This window comes from Alligator mississippiensis, chromosome 6 (assembly GCF_030867095.1).
Source record: "Alligator mississippiensis isolate rAllMis1 chromosome 6, rAllMis1, whole genome shotgun sequence".
NCBI classification, from domain to species: Eukaryota; Metazoa; Chordata; order Crocodylia; family Alligatoridae; genus Alligator; species Alligator mississippiensis.
The window spans coordinates 69,760,851-69,780,936 of record NC_081829.1 but is presented as its reverse complement, the minus strand read 5'-3'; the positions used below and the strand labels follow the sequence as shown (position 1 = coordinate 69,780,936).

The 20,086-nt window shown below is 43.7% G+C and overlaps 1 protein-coding gene across 3 annotated transcripts in view; it reads right to left on the bottom strand.

Annotated features, from left to right (window-relative positions):
• LOC102566353 (protein FRA10AC1) overlaps positions 1–20,086 on the bottom strand; it is a 103,377-nt gene that overhangs the window by 59,856 nt on the left and 23,435 nt on the right. For 2 of the 3 annotated variants that reach the window (XM_059729973.1, XM_006259681.4), the window contains exons 8-11: positions 14,558–14,603; positions 4,708–4,821; positions 3,777–3,819; positions 639–763 (exon numbers count right to left, since the gene is read on the bottom strand). In XM_059729973.1, the coding sequence (XP_059585956.1) occupies positions 639–763; positions 3,777–3,819; positions 4,708–4,821; positions 14,558–14,603 (328 nt within the window). The remainder of the gene's footprint in view (positions 1–638; positions 764–3,776; positions 3,820–4,707; positions 4,822–14,557; positions 14,604–20,086) is intronic. The other variant, XM_019484252.2, reaches the window with a different exon arrangement.

Here is a 20,086-nt window from a genome sequence, read left to right as displayed (position 1 = left end):
CATTCCCCCTAGTGGGACCATGCACCTCCTGTGTCAGGTGGAGGTCTTGTACACAGGTTAGAAACCTGCGTGAGCGGTGGGACTCTGCCGTCTGTGTCTCCCAGCAGATGTCTGGGTAGTTTAGGTCCCCCATGACTACCGCCTCTTTAGCTTTTATGGCCTCCGTGAGCTGCCTCTGGAGCCCCGCATCTATTCCTTCCCCTTGATGTGGGGGTCTGTAGCAGACCCCTACCACCAAATCCCTTTCTCCTTGCCCCCCATGTAGCCTAACCCATAATCCTTCTACTTCCTCATCCTTGGATTCCATCTTGATGAGGGTTGACGTATATTGCTCATTGACATAGAACGCAACCCCTCCCCCTTTTTTCCCCACCCTGTCCTTTCTGTACAATCTATAACCCTCATAATGTACCGCCCAGTCGTGGGACAAATCCCACCAGGTTTCCATTAGCCCTACTAAGTCGTAGCTGTTTTGTGGAAGCAGGAGCGCTAGTTCATCCTGCTTGTTTCCCATGCTCCTAGCATTAGTATATAGGCACTTGAGCCCTACATGTATTCCAGGTAAGATCTAGCTAAACATTCAACTATATTTGTATTAAATATTTCAAGAATATAAATAGTTTTAAACTTTATTTTACCGTTATGTCTCTTTCTCTTAGACTTGTGTTTTTCTGTATGTGATAATCTAGACTTCTTACTATTTGGTTCTTTAGAGTCTTGTTCATGTCTTTCTCTCTTCTTGTTTGGTTTGACTTCTCTCCTCCTTTATAATAAAAATAAAAACAGAAGTGTATTCCTTCCCCAACAGTAAATAGATCAGAAATCAGAAAGTTTACACTCTTTTCAAAATGTTTTTTTTTGTTTTTACAAATCAGAATAGTAAAAACTGCATGCGTATTGAATGCAAAAAGCGTTACTGCAACATCAAGACTTTATTTATTTTACACAAAAAAGCAAAAAAAGCAAAGGCTAAAATTTCCTGAAGAACCTTGATGCATCCTCATCGCAGTTTTTACATTTAATAATCAAATATATCAGGTGGGCCATGTGACCAACATAATATTTCTACTGAATACTTACATATTACAATACACAATCATAAACTATAGTTTCCTTTATTTAAAAAAAATAGAAATTAAAATATGAAAAGTGCCAATAAGCATAACTGATTTCAGCAAAAATGTGTTTTGCAATTCTCTATATTAAAAATGCTAATGAGGAGGAGGATAATCTTATGAGACCTGAGAGAACAATGTCCAATTGCCAGCTTTGCTAAAGACTCCCAACATGACCATGGTCAAAGCACTTGAGGTCTGTCTACATAAGGACCAAATTAAAATTAATCCACATTAACCAAGAGGGTAGACAGAAGTAACTACTGAAATGTTTCCAAGTGTAACAGACTTGGAAATGCTGCAGACGGGTAGTGTTTCAGTCAGGGGACATATGCACAGCTCCTGTCATACTCAGAGCTAAAGTGATTCCAAATCACTCTGGCTGCGTGGAATTGCTTCCCCTCCTGCCAGGGCACTACAGGAGGCTGTAGAAAACTGGATATGCAACCAGCCCCCTCCCTCCTAGACTGAGAGCCAAGTGGACTGTCAGTGCCACTCCACTCCCAAATGTTAAGCAGAGTACTCAACTTCCCCCACCAGAACTGAAGAGGTATGATGGTTGAGGGATGAAGAGTCAGAATTCCAGTGGCAGTGGGGAGTTTGCCAGAAAGGGCAAGCAAGGGTTTGGCACAGGGCATGGGAGTCTAGAAAGAGGTCTGAGAAGGGCAGCAGAGGTGCCCCACTGCCAGGATAGCCAGCTGTAAGGCTCCCAATTCCCAGCCTCTCCTCTTTCTCCTCTCCCCAAAGGAGAGGTAGAAGGGATGTGGGGCTGGAGTAGTCAGAGTGAAGGGAGTGCTCCATTACCTGGGAACCCCAGCACACGGAGCATTCCCAATACTGGGAACTCCAACAGGGGCTGGCAAGGGAGGGCAGGGTTCCCCAGCCACCGGCAACCAGGATTCTGACTCTTCAAACCCAAATCCCCTGAACTGAGCCTCCCCACCCCTTGAAAGAGTGAAGAAGCAGAAGCAACTACAAGGAGAGGCTCGTACTGGCAGCAGCAGGGTGCCCATGAATCAGACCCACCACCTGGACTACCTGGCAGGCTGTCAGTCTACCTGTTAAACTGTCTACCCCCTTCTGGTTCCCCTATTGTGATATATAAAACAACCATCTAATATAATAAAGGGTTTAGTGTGTCTGTCTGTCTGTAATGCATTTGGGCAACTGCATATGTGCTGCCGGGAGGGCCAGTGATGACTGGCTGCATGGGCTCTGCCTCCTCAGGCAGGGAAGGAAACCGCTGCTGCCTCAGGCAGGGAGGTGGGAGCCCTGCTGCTCCAGGGGAGGAGGTGGAGGTGGGCAGGGGGGAGGGAGCCACTGCCACCACCTTTGCAGGAGGAGGTGAAGGCAGATGTGTGGGAGGGAGCCACTGCTACAGAAAGGGAGATGGGGGAAGCCCCGCTGCTCCAAGGGAGGTGAAGGAGGGTAGGGAGAGGGAGCTGCCGCCTCTGCCTCAGGTGGAGGGAAGCCCCGCTGCTCTGCAGGAGGAGGCAGAGGCAGGCAGGGGGGAGGGAGCCTCTGCGCTGGAGGAGGCGACGGCGGTGGTACAGAGACTGTTTACATGGCCGGCCCTGAAGGGTGAGTGGGTGGGGGGGGGGATGTAAACGCTCCCTAAAACACTCCATCATTCATGAAGGGTAATTAGCTAATAATATATAAAACCACAAAAAAGTAGATATATGATTACAGATGTGCAATTCAATAATGTAGCAGACAACAACAGGTCTAAAAAAGAACTATTCTTATATAGGGGTGTACTGATAAAGATTTTCTTGACAGATACAGATGGACAATTATTAACCAGCTATTTTGGCTGATACCCAATTTACAGAAATGCAGCCCAGCACTTGGCAGCGTGGAGAGCAGCCTCCTGCCTGTAAGTCTGGGTGGCAAAAGGAGCAAGCGTGGCAAATCAAAGCCTCCGTGGTGAGGGAGGGAGTGGGGCAGGAGCAGGCACTCTAAGGGGTGGCTATGGGGTGGGCTATAGCCACCCCAAATTCCCCATAGCCACCCCTCCCAGCACCACTGCCCACCCCGAGCACAGCCCTGGCCCAGCCCCTGCACTGGGAAGAGGCTGGAGCAGCCCCTGGCCCCAAGCCCTCAGCAGGCAACCCTCTCTCCCACCATGCACAAATCCAGGGACTACACGCCCCCCATGCCCCCCCCCCCATGGTACGCAGAGCAACAGGGAGCTGCCCCCACTCCAACACCCCCACAGCTCCATCCCACTCCTGGTGGGGTCACATTCACCACCCTGGCTGGGCAGCGTCTACTTCTGCCCCTGCCCCACTCCCTCCTTCACCATGGACAATGAGTTTATACCTTGCTTATTTCAGGGGGGAAATAATTTTCATATAAACTTCCTGTAAGGAGAATTTTTTTTTCCTTTAGACTGAAATATAGCATGGGAAAGCTCAGTCTAAAAGGCAAATTTAAGATAAATTTAAGCAAGCATTATAGTTGTACCTCCTATTATGTTTTTAATTAACACATACAAGCATAAAATACTCAGGAAATCTAAATAAGATGTTTCATGAAGATATTAAGGAAGTAAGTATAAAATAACATTCTAATATGCATTTTTCCAAGCTGCTTACTAAATCTGTTAAATATATTTATTATTTATTTAATCTGCATGTTTTCCAAAATCTCCATTACCTGTGATGAAAATTTAATTTGTACGAACATTCTGGACACAGTCCTAAAAAATAGAAGAGTAAAAGAAAAGAACCTTGAATATCAAAATCTTGCACTTAATAAAAACAGTTAATAAGATTTATCAATGTTGCTGTCCCAATGTAATTTATAAATTCTCCTTTCATTTTCTTCCAGCAGAATAATTTCAGTACAGTCAGGTGTAACTGAAGGAAAAATAGCATGAAGAACAGGGAAATTTGGAGTCTCAATACTGGCAACTGCTCACAAAAAATAAGTAATATTTACTCTATATGGTGATTATGTAAAAATATGGTTTTCATGTACTTTTCTGAACAGAATTAAGACAGGATTATATATATATATATATTAAAAAAAATCACAGACAAACCTAAGGCCTCTCCACAGAACGTATATTACTGCACAGATGGACACCTAGTTGAGGAAAAATGTTTATTTCATGCTAACTGTTTATTATCAAAAGTTTCTTATTGGTTGCACCTATCAGTATGGTTTTAGATGCACGTATTTGGAGGGATGATCTTATTTACGAGATTCGGCTTGGTAGCATTAGGATTAAGCTGAGCGCTAGTAAAGACTTTTTTTGAGGAATATATCAGTATTAAAAACAAAATGTCTCCCATGCCAAAAATACCAAGAAGCTTTATTTCAGCCATAACACAATAGAATGGAATTAAAAACTAGATAGTAAGAAGTGTTAAAACAATAAGCTATTTTTTGACAATAATTATTTCTACAAATCAAGGCCATTATTATAATTAATCCACCGAAATGGCATCACATCTTCCCCCTTTGTCTACTGTGGTTACCTAATTACTGTTTCTAGTCCTTCCTTTATAGTCTTTAAAGAGTAAGATATTTGCCTTTAAGTTTACATTAGAGTGAAGGCCAACCATAGTAAAGGCTGACTTACTCAATTTTACAAGTGCGTTCCTCTTTTCACCATGTTCAATATAACCAAAATTCACTTCCCAGCTCTTCAGTCCTTCTCTCTCATCACAGTGTTTATTCCCGCAGGAAAAATGACCTAAGGAGGTCAAAAAAAGCAAACCATGGTTAAATCATTAGCTCATGTGGATTTGAGGTTGTTCTTTCCAGTTCTTCTCAGTGTTAAAAAAAAAAGCTAGAAATTAAAGTCTAAATAAAGTAAAGTATTAGGAGCAAGTAATACTTTTAATGACATAACAGTATTTGTTTTATTTGTACCAAAAAATAAACACACTGAAAAACTTACGTATGTCTTTCATCTTTGCCGGTATTTTGGAGGACATGAAAGGATAAAACTGACAATACCGAACTTTAGAAAAGTTTCCATTCAGGGTGCATACAGATGTTTGAGGAGGTCAGATTGTGTTAAAAATGGCCACCCTATCTAACTTAATTCACCCAGGTGCCAACCTTGCACTTAGATCCCTAGTTAGGTCAATGTAAGTGAAACCTATATAGAAATTCAAAACAGTTAGATAGGTCCAAAAATAGCTGAACTGATCTAAGTTAAACCTACCTCCACAGTGGTCTAATTTAGATTGGGTTGGACATTTTTATACCAATCTGTCCTGAACTTCTGTACAATTCTCAGTGCATCCCCAGGGTTAGGAAAGCGCAGATATAAGTTGAGATGGGGGAGGAGGGGCAGGCAGGATACGATAGGGAGGTAGGTTCACTAAGGTGGATTGTTTGTCTGAGAGCAAGGGGCAGTTGGGGAGCTAAAAGTGGAGCCCCCCATCCCCTCCTCAATCTCTAACCCCCACTCCCATGGACTCTGCCTGCCCAAGGACTCCTTGTCCCATAATCCCACTTGTGGATCCCATCTGCCCCCCAAATCCCCTAATCCCTCCCAGCAGACCCTGCCTGCCCTCCTAATCCCCCTTGGAACCTGCTTGCCCCCCCGATTCCACCAAGCCTCCCCCACTGGTGGCCCCCATCCTGACTCACCTTAGATCTATCTAATTTCCCCCTAGCCTCCCCAAATGTCTGTATGCACACCTAATGATCAACTGAACATCATTAAGCTATTAATAATTATATAGTTAGTGGAGGGTAACAGATCAGAAAATGCCAGTCAGATAGATGTGTGTATATCTTATATTATTATTACAAGATATGTTAAATAAGTTATATACAAAAATAACATTCCTACTACTGATTAATTTACAAGCCCATCTAATCTCATGGGCAAAGAATATGTGCTCTAAAACTCTCAGAATCTTATTTCTTTCCTTAAAGTGGTATAAAAAAATTAAGACTCAACATGTGAAAACTAATTTTTCTGCTTGAAATAAAACTACAGAGACACTGTAAAAATCGCTGCTGTTGCTTTTCTTTCTCTCCCCCTCAGCCAGTCGTATGTAGGCAGGGGCAAATTTGGTCTACAGCAGCAATTAGTTTTAACCTTTTCACACACACTGCAGAATTGGCAACAGTTTTTGACTAAGCAGCCAAGAACTGCTGCAATTAAGCAGCAGCTCTGAGAGTATTAAAAATGTAGCTTTTGCCTGAGTTGGAAAGGAAGGGTGAAAGAACTGAAGATTAGGCTCTGTCCCGGCTCCATGCAGCCATAACTCTGGAAAAATCTTTTCTTCTTCATTCTGCCTTCCCAAAAAACAAGGCATGTATCTTATTTGGGGACACGTGGTATGCAAGACAATACATTGTTGCTTTGGTGAACTTGTCAATACTACTTATACACTTTTAATAACAGAAGTAAAATAAGGAAAAATCTGCATGTTAATCTTTCCTTTTACTGTATATTAATGATATATTGAAGTCTGATCAACTCTGCCAAGGAAATTATGTTACCTATATCTTTACAGAATATATACTTGAAGTAAAAAAAAATTCTATTTCTAATATCTTTGTAAATTGCTTTGCATAATAAATTTTTAAACCGTAGTCTAGCATTTTTTGTGTTTTAAAAGTACAAAAGAAACTCAGTTAAGGAGTTAAAACACTTTTTTTTTTTTTTTTTTAAACACACAGAGTACAGAAAGCAATGCATTTCAGAAAATGTCTAGTGCTTAGCTCATTTTTGCACTTAAATCTTCTGTGCATACAAACTTTAAAAGCATTACTTCTTATCTCTACATGATCTATCTACATTATATTTATGTAATTATACATGCTAAGATATGCACTTATATTTCTTCACAGTTAAGACATGTAACCATTTCTCTTAACTATGAAACACTCCTTGGGGATTTAAGCACTTTCCCTTGAAATAACATACTTCCACTTGATTTAATGTGCATCTAGGGCCTTCTCCATCTTAGCTGCCTAGCATGTACCATACGGTATCTAAAACTTGGGCAATAATTAAAGAAAGTGAAAAATATTAATGTTTCCTACTGCACAGCATAGTCAAAAAAGCTCTCTCATTTCTTGCATTGCAAAAGGTTAGTGAGAGTTTAAAGCGGGGCTGTCCAGCTGGCTGCCAGTAAGAGGCATGAGGCTCGGCAGCACTTAACATGCAGCCCAGGAGCCCCAGAACCACCTCTTCTGCTACCATACAGAAGAGCAGGGCCCAAGGATCCATGTGCTGCCTGCTCAGCTTGCTTGACAGAGGGGACTGCAGGCTGCAGGCCACATGCTGCTGGCACAGCTCACATACTGGGGAAAGGTTTTGGGGAAGGCGGCTGTCCCCTCCACATGTGCCAATCCGTCAAATACCATTTGTGGCCCTTGCCTCCTGTGAAGTTGGACAACCTTGGTTTAAAGTACAAATTCTGCCCACATATATGGGTCAAAAGAGTATTTTTTTTTGTGTAGTATATCACTGAAACTGGGCATATAAATTACAACTATTAATAGTAATCAAGGCTACATCTTTGTCTGATTTAGCTGAAGACGTATTTGGGGCACCAAACAATTTTCCTTCTCAGTACCCAATGAAGGTGACTGAATTAAAAAAGGTACAGTCATGGTTTTCATGGGAGAAATGTAAGTTATATTGAAATCAGGGGAAAATAGGGAAAGATAGAAAGCCTCAACAAATATGTTTCTGCCCCTCACAACCCCCTCCCCCCACTTCCTACTCATAAACCATAACCTTAGAATAAATTATCCTTATCGCTACTATTTCCGAGGTCTTAATAAAAACCCATGTCAAGCTGATGTTTTTGCAAGAAACGACCTTTTTAATGCCAGTTAGCAAATATTCATAACTAATCATGTTGATATGAAAAAGTTATAGTCCAATTCAGTTACTTACCTAATATTACCAAATTAAATTTGAGAATCCTAATAAAATATACACTGATCAAAGTTTTTAGAAAAGAGCTGTTGAATGACTTCACTTGGAAAAAAAATCACTACTACACTCTGTAATGTTGAATTCTTGTGCCCCTTAGTGGTGAACCACATTTCTGCTCAATACATCTTAAATTATTGTCTTTATGGAAGCGGTTCTCAACCTTTTCAACTCAAGGAACCCATTAGAAAATGCCAGCTCCTAGCTTTCTTTCATTTTTTGAATACAGAAAAATACTAATATTTTAAATTAATTAAGTATATTAATTTATCAAATGCTTAAACTAAAATTCCTATAGATTTAAAGTTACTCTTAACATAAAGCTGGAAGTAATAAACAGTAATACTTAAAGTTGTAAATGCCTCAAATTCAGAGGTATACACATTATAGTTGACAGGTATATACATTCTAAAGGCAAAGTACAATGTAATACGAGTTCCTAGACACTAGGGGTGTGCAAAGCTTCGGTATCCAATCCAATTTGGAATAGATTTGGCCCGATTCAGGGGCCAAATCTCTGAATCCAAATCAAATTGAGAGATACATTAAAAGGTTCGAATTGAATTGGAAGCCTCCAAAACAATTTGGAGATTCAGGTGGCCCCCGTTTGCTGCCGCAGGGAGATGGACCTGGGCTCCATGCCGGTAAGTAGGGGGCAGGGGGATGGAGGAGGAGGAGAAAACCATGGGGGGACCCCCACCTGGCCCCATCCCCTGTTGGTTCCCCCAGCCCCCTTGAGCCTCCCCACATCCTGCCCCGCTGCCCGCTTGTTCCCCCAGCACCCCCATGGCTGCCCCAGCCAGCTCAAAAATATATATTTTTAAAAGCCCCATACTCACTGGCTGTAGCAGCAGTGATTGGGGCCTCTGGGGGTTCATGGCAGAGCCACCCCTCACACCACCAGCAGTCGCGTGGCAACTGTCGGATCGTGAGGGTGCAGCACACCTCAACAGGGCTCCTCGTGCTGTCTGGGAGCTGGGGCTGCAGGTGACTGTTGGAGCCACCCCAGCTCTGGGAAAGTGTGCGACGCCCTGCCAAGCTGCGCTGCACCTGCACTATGTGACAGCTGCTACATGGGACCCAGGTGGGGGGCGGCAATCCCTGCTGCCACCTGCTGCATGGGGGGGGCTCTGTCACAAGCCCCCAGAGGCCCTGATCACCACTGCTGCAGCTGGTGAGTGTGGGGTCTTCTTTGGGATTTTTTTTTTTTGTTTTTTTTAAGTGCCAGGACTCTGGGACCCCGCTCACCGCCACTACACCCCTGCTGCCACCACCTGTTCGATTCAGAGGAGATTCAGAGGCCAAATCTCCAAATCCAAATTAGTCAAATCGAATCGAGAATGATTTGAATCACTGAATCAAATCACTGTCCCTCTGAATCAGCCGAAGCCGAATCAAATACTTGCTGATTCGCACAGGCCTACTAGTCACCACATATATTTTGAAAATGAGACAATTTTAAATGTTCACTAACACATTCTGTTTATTGTCCTTGTTACTGGAAACACTGAGTGATGGCAACCACTGGCTACCCTTGGAGCGATCTATTATTATTTAATTAAATAATTATTATTAATTTTAATTAATTAAATAATAATAGCATCCTAAGAGAACTCAGCTACAAAATAAATAGTTCTATTTGCTGAATTATACTAGTCAACAAGAGTTTCAGTTCAATCACTCAAACTAAAAAGATAGCAATAACTGAACCTGTGTAAGCATGATTTCTTTAAATGAAACGAAAATGCTGCACTTTAGGACAGACTTTAAAGGGCAGAGGCAGGTAGCTACCAGGTGCCTGATGAAGGCAGCCATTTTGGGAACCCTAGGTAGCAGTTTGCTGCTGCCAGCCCAGGCAGAAACATCGCCTGGCTGTGCGGCATGGAACATCTAGGAGGTGAGAGCAGGAGGCTCTTGGTCCTGGGCATGACCTAAAACTGCACCCTGCCGGGGAAGGGTGGCCTGGTGGGGATCCTAGTGGCATGGGAGCCCCCAGGAAATGCCAGGCCAGTTACCTCCCTGGTGAAAGGCGAGGAGGGGCACCTTAGCCCCAGCCCCTGCCTTCAGGTGGGCTTTGGAGGCAGTTGTGGGGCCAGGCACAGCCAGCGGAGTGCCACCTGAGCCCAGCAGTGATGAAAGATCCCAGAGACCCCAGTAGTGAGCAGAGTAGGGCTGAAGTCAGAGTACACCTGAAGGGCTGTGCGTGTGAGGGGGCTGAGTAGGGCTGAAGTGCGAGTTCACCTGAAGGACAGTCCCAGGGGTGCGCTGAGTAGGGCCAAATAGGAGTAAGCCTGAAGGCCAGCTCAAGGGCCAGCCCTGTGAGAACTTGATTGCAAGCTTGAGACAGACCCCAGAGTGGGGCATAGTGCAGAGTTGCCCAGTGAGGAGCTTGGGGTATAATCAGCCCAGGGTTTGGCACAAGGCTGGACCACACAGAGTAGGGGAACTAATGGGAACCCAAGGACTGCGTGGCAAAACCAGTATGCGAGTAGCAAAGCCTGATGGCCCAAGAGGGGCCACTCGAGGAGCAAGGGCAGTGGAGCATGGCCCTGTAATGGGCTGTATGCCAGAGGCCCCGGTAAGAAGGGAGCAGAGTGTAAGAGGCCTCCTGTAAGAGGGGTATGAATACATGGGTGAATGGAGCCCAATTTTGAACTGGATTTGCTACGGTGTCAGACCAGGGAGCAATACTAATCTGGATGCCATATGCAAGGCATGGGCTGCAGCGTAGGGGAGGTTTGGAGCTGCAGATAGCGCTCCCTAGCCTCAGGGTAGTCTCCCGCATGATATCATCAGTTTCTGGAAACAACAAACTCGTGGCAGGAAAGATTGGGCAGACTGCCCCATAGAAACAGGTGGGCGGGCCGGCAGAAGATTAGGCCCCAAGAGCTGCCCCGTCACAGACAGCATTAGATGAAGTTCTAAAACATCATTAAGCAAAATATCTAAAACTTCTGGAATCACAACTTATTTTATAAAGTTAGTAACACTTTATTCCTATTCCTCTGCACCCTCTACTATGTTTGCATAAAGACAAAATATAAATTATTCACATATACAACCTGATGAGAAAAAAAAAAATAAAAAAAAAAAAATCACACATTGAGTAGACTCCAAAGAAATTAGTCGCTTGCAAATGACAGGATTCCTGATTTTTCTTTCAGACAGAGAATGGAGAAATTAAACTCTGAAATTCACAATAGCTCCTTTAGAATGACTGTGCACAAGCCCCAGTGGAGACAAATATCCACATTAATTCCTCAAATATATGCTGCTGCTGCTGGTAACGGGTGCAGAACCATCTGCCCTGACAGCTCCCAACTCCTGTCCCAGTGTCCCAGAAGTAGCAGCTGTCTGTGTCACTGCTGCAGATGGGTGCCAGCTGTCTCCACTGTCCCAGAAGCAGTAGCAGCCATCTTTTCTGCCACTGCTGTGAACAGGGCAGGAACTGTCCCCAAAGCCCCAGCAGTAGCAGCAACTGACTTCTCTGCCACTGCTGCCTCAAGGAGCAGCAGTTGTCAGAGCAACATCAGCAGCCCTTTCTCTAGTGTTCCAAATATAAGGTGTGTCCATGACCTTAGTTAATTAAGGTCAAATAAGCAAATAAGGTTCCTCAAACTTTCCTAATTTTCAGTAACAATTTACATAATGTTTTCATTGTTTCAAAGGACACAGGAAGAAAAGTATCTGTAAGTCTCAGATCCTGAATAAAATAGGTTTTTGTGGAGGAAAAACAAGGCAATGAAGTAGTAGACTAGACTAGGCTTTTACAGCATAGAGAGAGATAGTGTTTAACATCTGAACCACTTTTTAAAGAAGAAAATTTAGTTTTGAACATTAAAAAAGTTTAAGGAGAAAACAGTTGTCTGCAGAACCTCATATAACAAATATTACTGCATGTTAGTTATCAACATCAGTCTCTTCACCACACAAGATACAGAAGATATCCCCTAACTTCTTATCATTTACTTCTTACTGTCCTCTCTCAGGCCCCCTCTGCACATGCAGGTAAAGGTACATCTGGATCTAATGCATGATTCACACAATTGTGCCTCCTGCCAAGCCGCATTGTAGGAAGTGCAATTGTGGGATTGTGCATTAGATCTCATTGCACCTCCCTGCTGGTGCAGGGGAAGCCCAATACAAGCTCTCACAGCTGGAAGCCCCCTCAGCTGAGGGGACACCCAACTTCAGGGGCACCCCATGCACCCTCCATTGCTGGGAAATCACTGCTGTGGCAACCTCCCTGCCTTGAGGGTGCAGAAAATCACTGGGGCAGAGAGATCACCACAGCAGCCATCTCCCTGGCCCCAGGGTTTTCAAGTACTTCTCAGGAAGAGACAGCCACTGCAGCGATCTTCCCACTTTAGGAGATTTCAGGCACCCCTGAGGCTGGGAGATTATAGCTGCACCCTGCCGCTGTACCACTGGGAAGCATGCTGTAGGCACCCAGAATCTGCAGCTGTGTGACTCTGGGCAGACCCTGCTACACATGCCAATTAAAGCTCAATACCAACCAGCTTTAAAGTTAGGACACATTTTCGAGGTCTAACTTTAGAGCTGGTTGGAGCTTTTTAGTATGGTGATAAGTACTGTGCACATGTAGCTGTTTTCAAGTACAGACATTCTGGGGCATTAGGGTGAGGTTAAATCAGACCAAAATGGCTGCCCAATATCAGGTGAGTCAGGATGGAAGGACTAGCAGTGGATTAGGGGTCCATCAGGCTGGAGGAGATTGGGGCTCCATCAGGGATTTGGGGGGGGGGGGCCACGACCCACAGGTACGGTGCGCGGAGCAGGCACAACACACGGGTGGGGTGGGTGGGCTGGGGTTCCCCCCCAATGAACCTACACCCCCATCCCTTCTGTCCCTCCCCCCACTGGGACTTATTTGCTCGGCTCCAACAGTAGCAAACACTGATAAAAGTGGCTGCACCCAGACCAGCTTGTAGAATGGGGGTTGAGAGGGTTGGCTGGTTGGGGGGAAAGGAAGCAAGGGGCTGGGGGGGGGGGGGGGGGAGGGGGGCAGGGCAGAAATAGCTCAGGTGTGGGACAGGGTGTGAAAAGAGCAGCCCCAGGGTTGAGGCCAGTGGCTAGGTTTTCCCAGCCCAGGAGCTGCACAGAGAAAGTTCCATGCACTGGTTGGACCTAAATCGAATAAGTTTGATACTACGTAGATCCAGATTTATCTTAAACCAGGTTCTGCAATTTTTAGACCAGTTTGTTTTCATGGAGCTTCTCTACTGTTACAGTTTTAGACTGATTGTTGGTCACTGAGACTGGCTCTGTAAGTGTAAGGTCAGCACCAAAATGAGCCAAGTTTAAATCAGGAAGCCATTTTGCATTCAGTTTAATCTCCCAAAATGTCTGTACTTAGCCAAGGTAATTGCGCAATTAATGAGTTAACGGTGTGATACCTGTAATGTGTAGAGAAGGCCTCAAACAGACAATTCCAGGTTACATTACTTTATATCAGTGTTTCACAACCTTTTTAAACTCAAAGCACTTCTCAGAAAATGCCAGCTCTTAGTTTCATTTGTTTTTTGACAATAGAAAAATAACAGAGCAATTCTTCTGGTGCAAGGAACTCAGAAAGACCATAACAGGTCAGGATGTTTTACACTATAAATTCCTATGTGAAATCCCTGGGTTTATCCTGTCAGTCATATGTAGGTGTTCATCCACTTAACAATGCTAATATTGAGTAGCATCTTGCAGCACCCTTAAAAGGATCTCACAGCACCCTACTTAAGAATCACTGCTCTACATCCAAGTTCAGTTGCTTCCTCCTTCCTATTGCCTGGATGCCAGCAGAAGCAGCACTGGGAAAACAGAAAAGATAGTCTGCCCTTAGTTCTTGTGCATGACATCATCATGACCTGAAGAGCTGGAAGAGCAATTGAAGGGAAAGTTCTTAGCCCCTACAGTCCTGGGCTAAAGCAAATTCAGTTCAGACAAAATCTTCAGAAAATAGAGCTACTATAATTGCTAGCAAGTCTTTAGTAGAGCATAGCTAAATTAAGATTTATAAATTTTGGCTGAACTTGGTGGAGAGGCAAGGTTTACAGGAACTGTACATGGTATCACCAACAGCCTAAAGCCTGGTGAAATTTTAGAAACTGAAAAAAGGATCTTAAGATGGGAAGTGCTTGGTAACCTGAATTTGAGTGCAAAGTAATAAAATAGTGCAGAATCAACTGCTATTCACTGACTAGTCTCATGTAAGAGCCATACTCATGAAATTCCACACTGGAAAAAGCATAATGAAGTTTTTTTGCTACAAAAATTTTGCAAAGAAAGACAATACTCATTATTTCTGTATTCCTGTAGATCAGTAAGCATCCTGAAGTACAAAATGATATGAAGAAGGAAGTGCTAAGTACGATTAACTATTAAAATTTCCAGGATATGGACAAAAATAGGTATACTAATGATTTAATCTTGTCATACAAGAAAGCCAAAAAGCAACAGAAAATAATCAAGTATAATTACAATACCAAAAGAAAGGCAGTATTACCTTTTCCAGAAACTACTTCTTTCTCATGTCTCCATCTAAATCCAAACTGTTAAAAAGATAAAAACTGAAATTAAGTTCTGAACAGTCAAAAACATTCAGAAACACAAAAATTAAATTTCAATTGCTTGATGTCCCCTCACAGTCATTCTCAATTTAGCGAAATATTAATCTCTCTCTTGTTCAATAAAAAACTCCCAGATTTTGGTTATCTTATTGTCCACTGAAATTAGATCCCATCTTCATGTGATTCAGTAATCAGCACTGAATCAATGGTGTCCAAAATTTCTTGTTAGCAGGGAGAAATTAAAAGAAATTACAAGAAAAAGATTTTAATTCTTCTTTGCATTTCTACATGGAGAACAATGTGGAAACGACTGAAACTGGAAATGGAACTCTGTTTCAGCAGTCTATTTTCTACTTCTTCCACACAAATTCAAACAAAAATAAATGTATCTAACATATTTATTTTTATTTCTAGATTTTATCTATATGAAGATAACCCAGACCCCTTTTCCTGTGCCCCGTTGCCTGTTTTTCAGCCTGCTTTCTTAGACCAAACCGGCACTACCACCCAAGGGAAGACAGAGTTCAGCAAGCAAGCCAGACTGAAATCAGAAAAGGAGGTAACACAGAGAAAACAGTCTATTTTAAATTTAAAAAATTGGGAGTGAGGACAGAAATCAAGAGCATATCATTTACCTAGAAAGAAGGAATTAATGTGAAATTCCTAGACACTTTATGACAAAAAAAAAAAAAAAGTAAAATTCTCTTGTGCCCAGAGCCATGTTTTCACATAACTGGATGACAAAATCCTCATCTTGACTGGGCCACTCGATGGGCATTATGGTGTAAATGTTTACTGCTAATAAGTCAGAACATACACACTCTGTATTATATGTATGCATGTACATGTACACACACATGAATGTACACATATACATGCATGCACACACATTTAAACATGCTATAAATCATCAAGAAAAAAATGCATGGCATTTTGAATACAATATTTCCAGTACATATAAGTTGATCTGCACAGTATCAAACTCAGATTCCATAATCTGTTTTCTCTGGCCTTATTTACAGCAGCATACTTTCTTTCTACCATAATTCACTCTGACTATAGGATCAGTAAGGCTTAGGCATTTTTAATTTTGTATCTTGTTATGCTGTAGAAAAGAAATACTTTAGACCTGGCTGTCTAGAGGTTTCATGGTTAATATCAGTGGTCCAACGAATTATGAATATGAAACAGACAAAAAATAATAGTTACCAACAGAAACGTCTGGAGCAATAGTTGGGGGATGTGTTATCCCCCTCTATTCAAAGGCAATGCCTGTCTTTCATAGCTTTAATTTTGAAGTGTAAAACAGGGTGGCCTACTCTCTCTATAGTTATGGAGGGTCAGCAAATCCTATAGAACCAGCTAAGAAATGATCAGGTAGAGAGAGCTGTGATAGGGGTACAAGCTCCTGCAGTAAAGCCTGAAGCAAAAAAAGGGAAAGGAAAGGGCCTCTGAGAGCAATATCACAGGGTAGACACAGCAACCCTTTTAATTGACATTTTTACATTGAAAAATACAACTTTGCCTCAAAAGAAACTTGGCCAGGGCACCGAGTCCTTTCTGGCCCAGCCACTTACAGAGTCCTAATGCACCGATTCCTGTTCTATGTAGTAGCTACTTATGAAGACCACCAAGAAGTTTCAGTTCAGGGTTGGATGATCTGTGTCACAGATCCCAAGTTAAAAACCTCTCAATTACTAAATGTACTCTTTCATTCAATACCTTTACAGACATTTTTTTCCATATAACCCTCCACTTGAGGGGCAACAAAACTTGCAAAAAACACTGTGTAACAAGATTACTAGAATTATTTAGCTACTCTATACTAGGCCAGATACTATACCACTTTACATCACAATGATAAATGTGGGTCAGCTGGCCCAGGCCTGGAATACTATGTCCTCCAACAATATTTAACCAGTGGAACAACCTCCAAAGGAGCCTGCTAGTCAGAATAACTTAAGAGCAGTTTTGTCCATTATCTTGATTAATTCATCATAGGCCAGTTCAGTTGTCTAAACTGGCCCAAGATTTAAAGAGGCATAACGGTAGCTCAACGCCATGCTATTGACATTCCCCAATTTTCGCTTTATATATCTAAAGATCGAGTATACAATGCTTGCGTTCAGGTGTAACAGTGCAATCTCAAAATATATTTAGATGTTCCTTGTTTCAATAGAGAAAATGCTGTAGAGAAGTACAGGTTTGTTTTTTTTAATTGATCAAATGATTATGAACAATGATTAGCCAAGAGGATTAGAAGTCAAAACGATATTAACAAAATAGAGAAATGGATCTCAAATAGAATTGCTAAGTGCAATTGTAATGAAAGGGGCCTGAAAGACCCCATAAGCAAGACCCAGATCAAGTTGGGAAGCGCCAGGCTGATGACATCAGTCCCCGGTGCCACAATGAGAGATTTAAAAGACCCCTGGAGTGCCAGGCGGGAGAGAGGAGAGCCTGCCTCTGTGCCAGTTACAGCAGAAGCTGCAGCAGGTGCAGGACACCAAGGCAGAGAGGTGTCAAAGCCCCAAGGCTCAATATATACCAAGCAGTATAGGCTTCGTGCTCCCAAGGCTAGGGAGCAAAGTTTCAATTACTAAAGAAATCCAGCAGCTCGAGTGAGCTGGGAGTGTTGCCAGCAGGCTGAGACGGACATCAGCCACAATAGAGGCAACCATCCTAGGAATTAAGTTCCTCTTTGTTTCTTTCTTTTTTGGCCTTTTTTTTTTTCTTTTTTTGAGAGAAGGCTGCCTGGGACTGGCAGAGTCTTAGGTCGGGGCTTAAGTTCAAGATTAACCCCTTGTCAGCAAGGGAGTAATAGAGCAATCTGGACAAGGCTAGGAAGTGCCTTCAGAATTGCCCCCTAGATCAAAACCTGGATCAAGCCAGGATCCTGCATCAGTCCATCGTCTCAACACCAAGAGCTGGATTGTGGCTGGGGGTGTAGGGGAGGTGGATCCCCCTTCATCAGACACTCTCAGATCCGTGAGTAACCCAAGTGGGACCCCTGTATTAAACAACACTGAACCCCTCTTATCAAACTGTGTATCATCAAAGTCATAGCAGGCAAGTTGAGGGGAGGCCTAACTTGGCAGGAACTCGAGAAAACCCCACCCTTGGATAATTGGGAGCATTACAGCAATGTACTCCTTTTAGGAAGGAATAATACACTGCAGAAACACAAGATGGGGAACTGGCCACACCCCAATTCTACAGAAAATAATCTAGGGGTGACACTGAATCACAAACTGAAGATGAGTCAACCATGGAATACTGTTGCAAAAAAAAGCAAACTCTGTGCTGGGATGTATAAACAGAAGTACCAGACAAAAGGCATGTGAAGTAGTGCTGCGTGAAGCTTCACCAGCTGTTTCATTTCAATGCTGTTTCGACTCGTTTTGAGCTTGAAACTGTGAAACCGAAACAAAACAAAGCCAAGAGCTTCAAAACAGTCTCTAAATGAAATGAGGCCTGTCAAAATGTTTCAAAAGTTTTGAAACATTTTGAATTTTGAAGCAGCCTGGCGGTGGGAGGCAAGGGAGAGCCAGGGCTGCGCTCTGAGCAGCTCTGCAGCCCCAGGTGGCTCAGCTTCACAGGAAGCGCAGACCTGACTCTCCCCGCCTCCTCGGATCAGCTCTGGTGCAGGGCCCGGGGAAAATCAGCTGGTGTGGGGACCCACCGCCGCCTCAGGATCAGGGCAGTGGTGGGTCCCCGCACAAGCTCATTTGCCCCAGGCCCACCAGCTGCTGGCCCCAGCCAGCAGCACCAGCCTCCTGTGATCCAGGAGGCAGACTGGGGACTTGAACCCCCAGGAGCAATCTGGCACAGCCCCCGCAGCCCTCCCGGGAGTGCGGGTGAGCTCCCGATCTGCCTGCCAGATGACAGGAGGCTGGTGTTGCTGGCTAGACACAGCCTGTGCTGGGAAGATTGGTGCTGCCACTGGCCCCAGCCGGTAGCACCAGCCTCCTGTCATCTGGCAGGCAGATCAGGAGTTCACCCGCACCGCAGGGAGGTCTGTGGGGGCTGTGCCAGATTGCTCCTGGGCGTGCAAGTCCCCAATCTGCCTCCCAGATCACAGGAGGCTGGTGCTGCTGGCTGGGGCCAGCGGCACCACTGATCTTCCCGGTGCTGGCTATGGGCAAAACAGATCAAAATAGCCAAAGAGTTTCAACAAAACAAAACAGAACAGCGCTTTCGAAATGAAACTCAAAACAAAACACTGTTCCATTGAAAAGGAAGTTGAAGCAGAATGATGCTGTTTCGCACAGCCCTAATGTGAAGTAATCCTTCTACTCTACTCATCAATGATAAGGTCTAAACTAAATACTGTACCCAGTTTTAGGCACTGCACTTCAAGAAAGAAATTGATCAACTAAAGGCAGTTCAGAGGGAAGAAAAAAAATTCTCTCGAAAACACGAGCCATGTCAAAAGACTGAAAGAGTTGGCTTTAGAGGAGACTTGAGCCATGGTAAAAGTCTTCAAATATACACAAGGTGACAAAGAGGGAGGTCATTAACTATTCTTCATATCAATTGGGAAGCAAAATGGGGGGTAGGAGGGAGAAGGGGAGGGCAGCTCCTTAAATTGCAATAAGGGAGATTTAGGTTAGATATCACCAGGGGCAGATCTGGGGGGGTAGGGGTGCTGGATGCTACAGTTATAAATCTTTTTATTCCTCCTCCACCCAAAGTTTAAAACAAACTCTTTGGCAGGGACAGTTACATTTCTATTTAGGGAGGGAGTCAATTGACTTCATTATTATGTCATTATTATCTACTTGGCTTCTGCTAATCTCTTTACTCCATAGGTATTAACATCCCTATATATTCCACTACCCAAGCTATCCTTTCCTTCTACAATTCTTAGTAATGTTTCTCTGCTCACTTGCTAGGTTAACCAATAAAGGTTTGCCACTGTTTAGGAATGTGTATTGGGTGGCTCTATTCCTAGGGGGACTCAAACCCACAACAAATCAGAGAAAGTGAGGAGGGTCAGAGCTGAAAGCCTGCACAGCTATTTAGTGGCAGTGATGCATGGGGCAGCATGAAGGGCATTGGCTGATGAGGCAGCATGAAGGGCAGTAGACAAGATGATGGCTGCCCCTTTATCGCTCTAGCCCCCCCCCCAAGATGGGGCATCATGAAGGGCAGCCATAAATCAAAGTGGCAGCCAACCCCTCATTCCTCCTTCTCCACATGACATCTCTGCGAATCAGTGCTGAGGGGCGGGGCCAACATGAAATGCCCATGAAAGTGTCTCTGTGCACAGTGAGCAGGCCATGAAAAACACTGTTTTAGTGTGATTTAAGTAGGTCCCTAGTTATTTCAGTGACCCTTTCCTGGATTATTCATTGCAGCAAATGATGGAAGCTGAGCCAGTGGTGCACCCAGGGCAGCAATAAGCCAGGCATGGGCAGACCCAGAGAGGCTGGTCTGAAATGAGGTGCAAGGAGGGTTGGAAG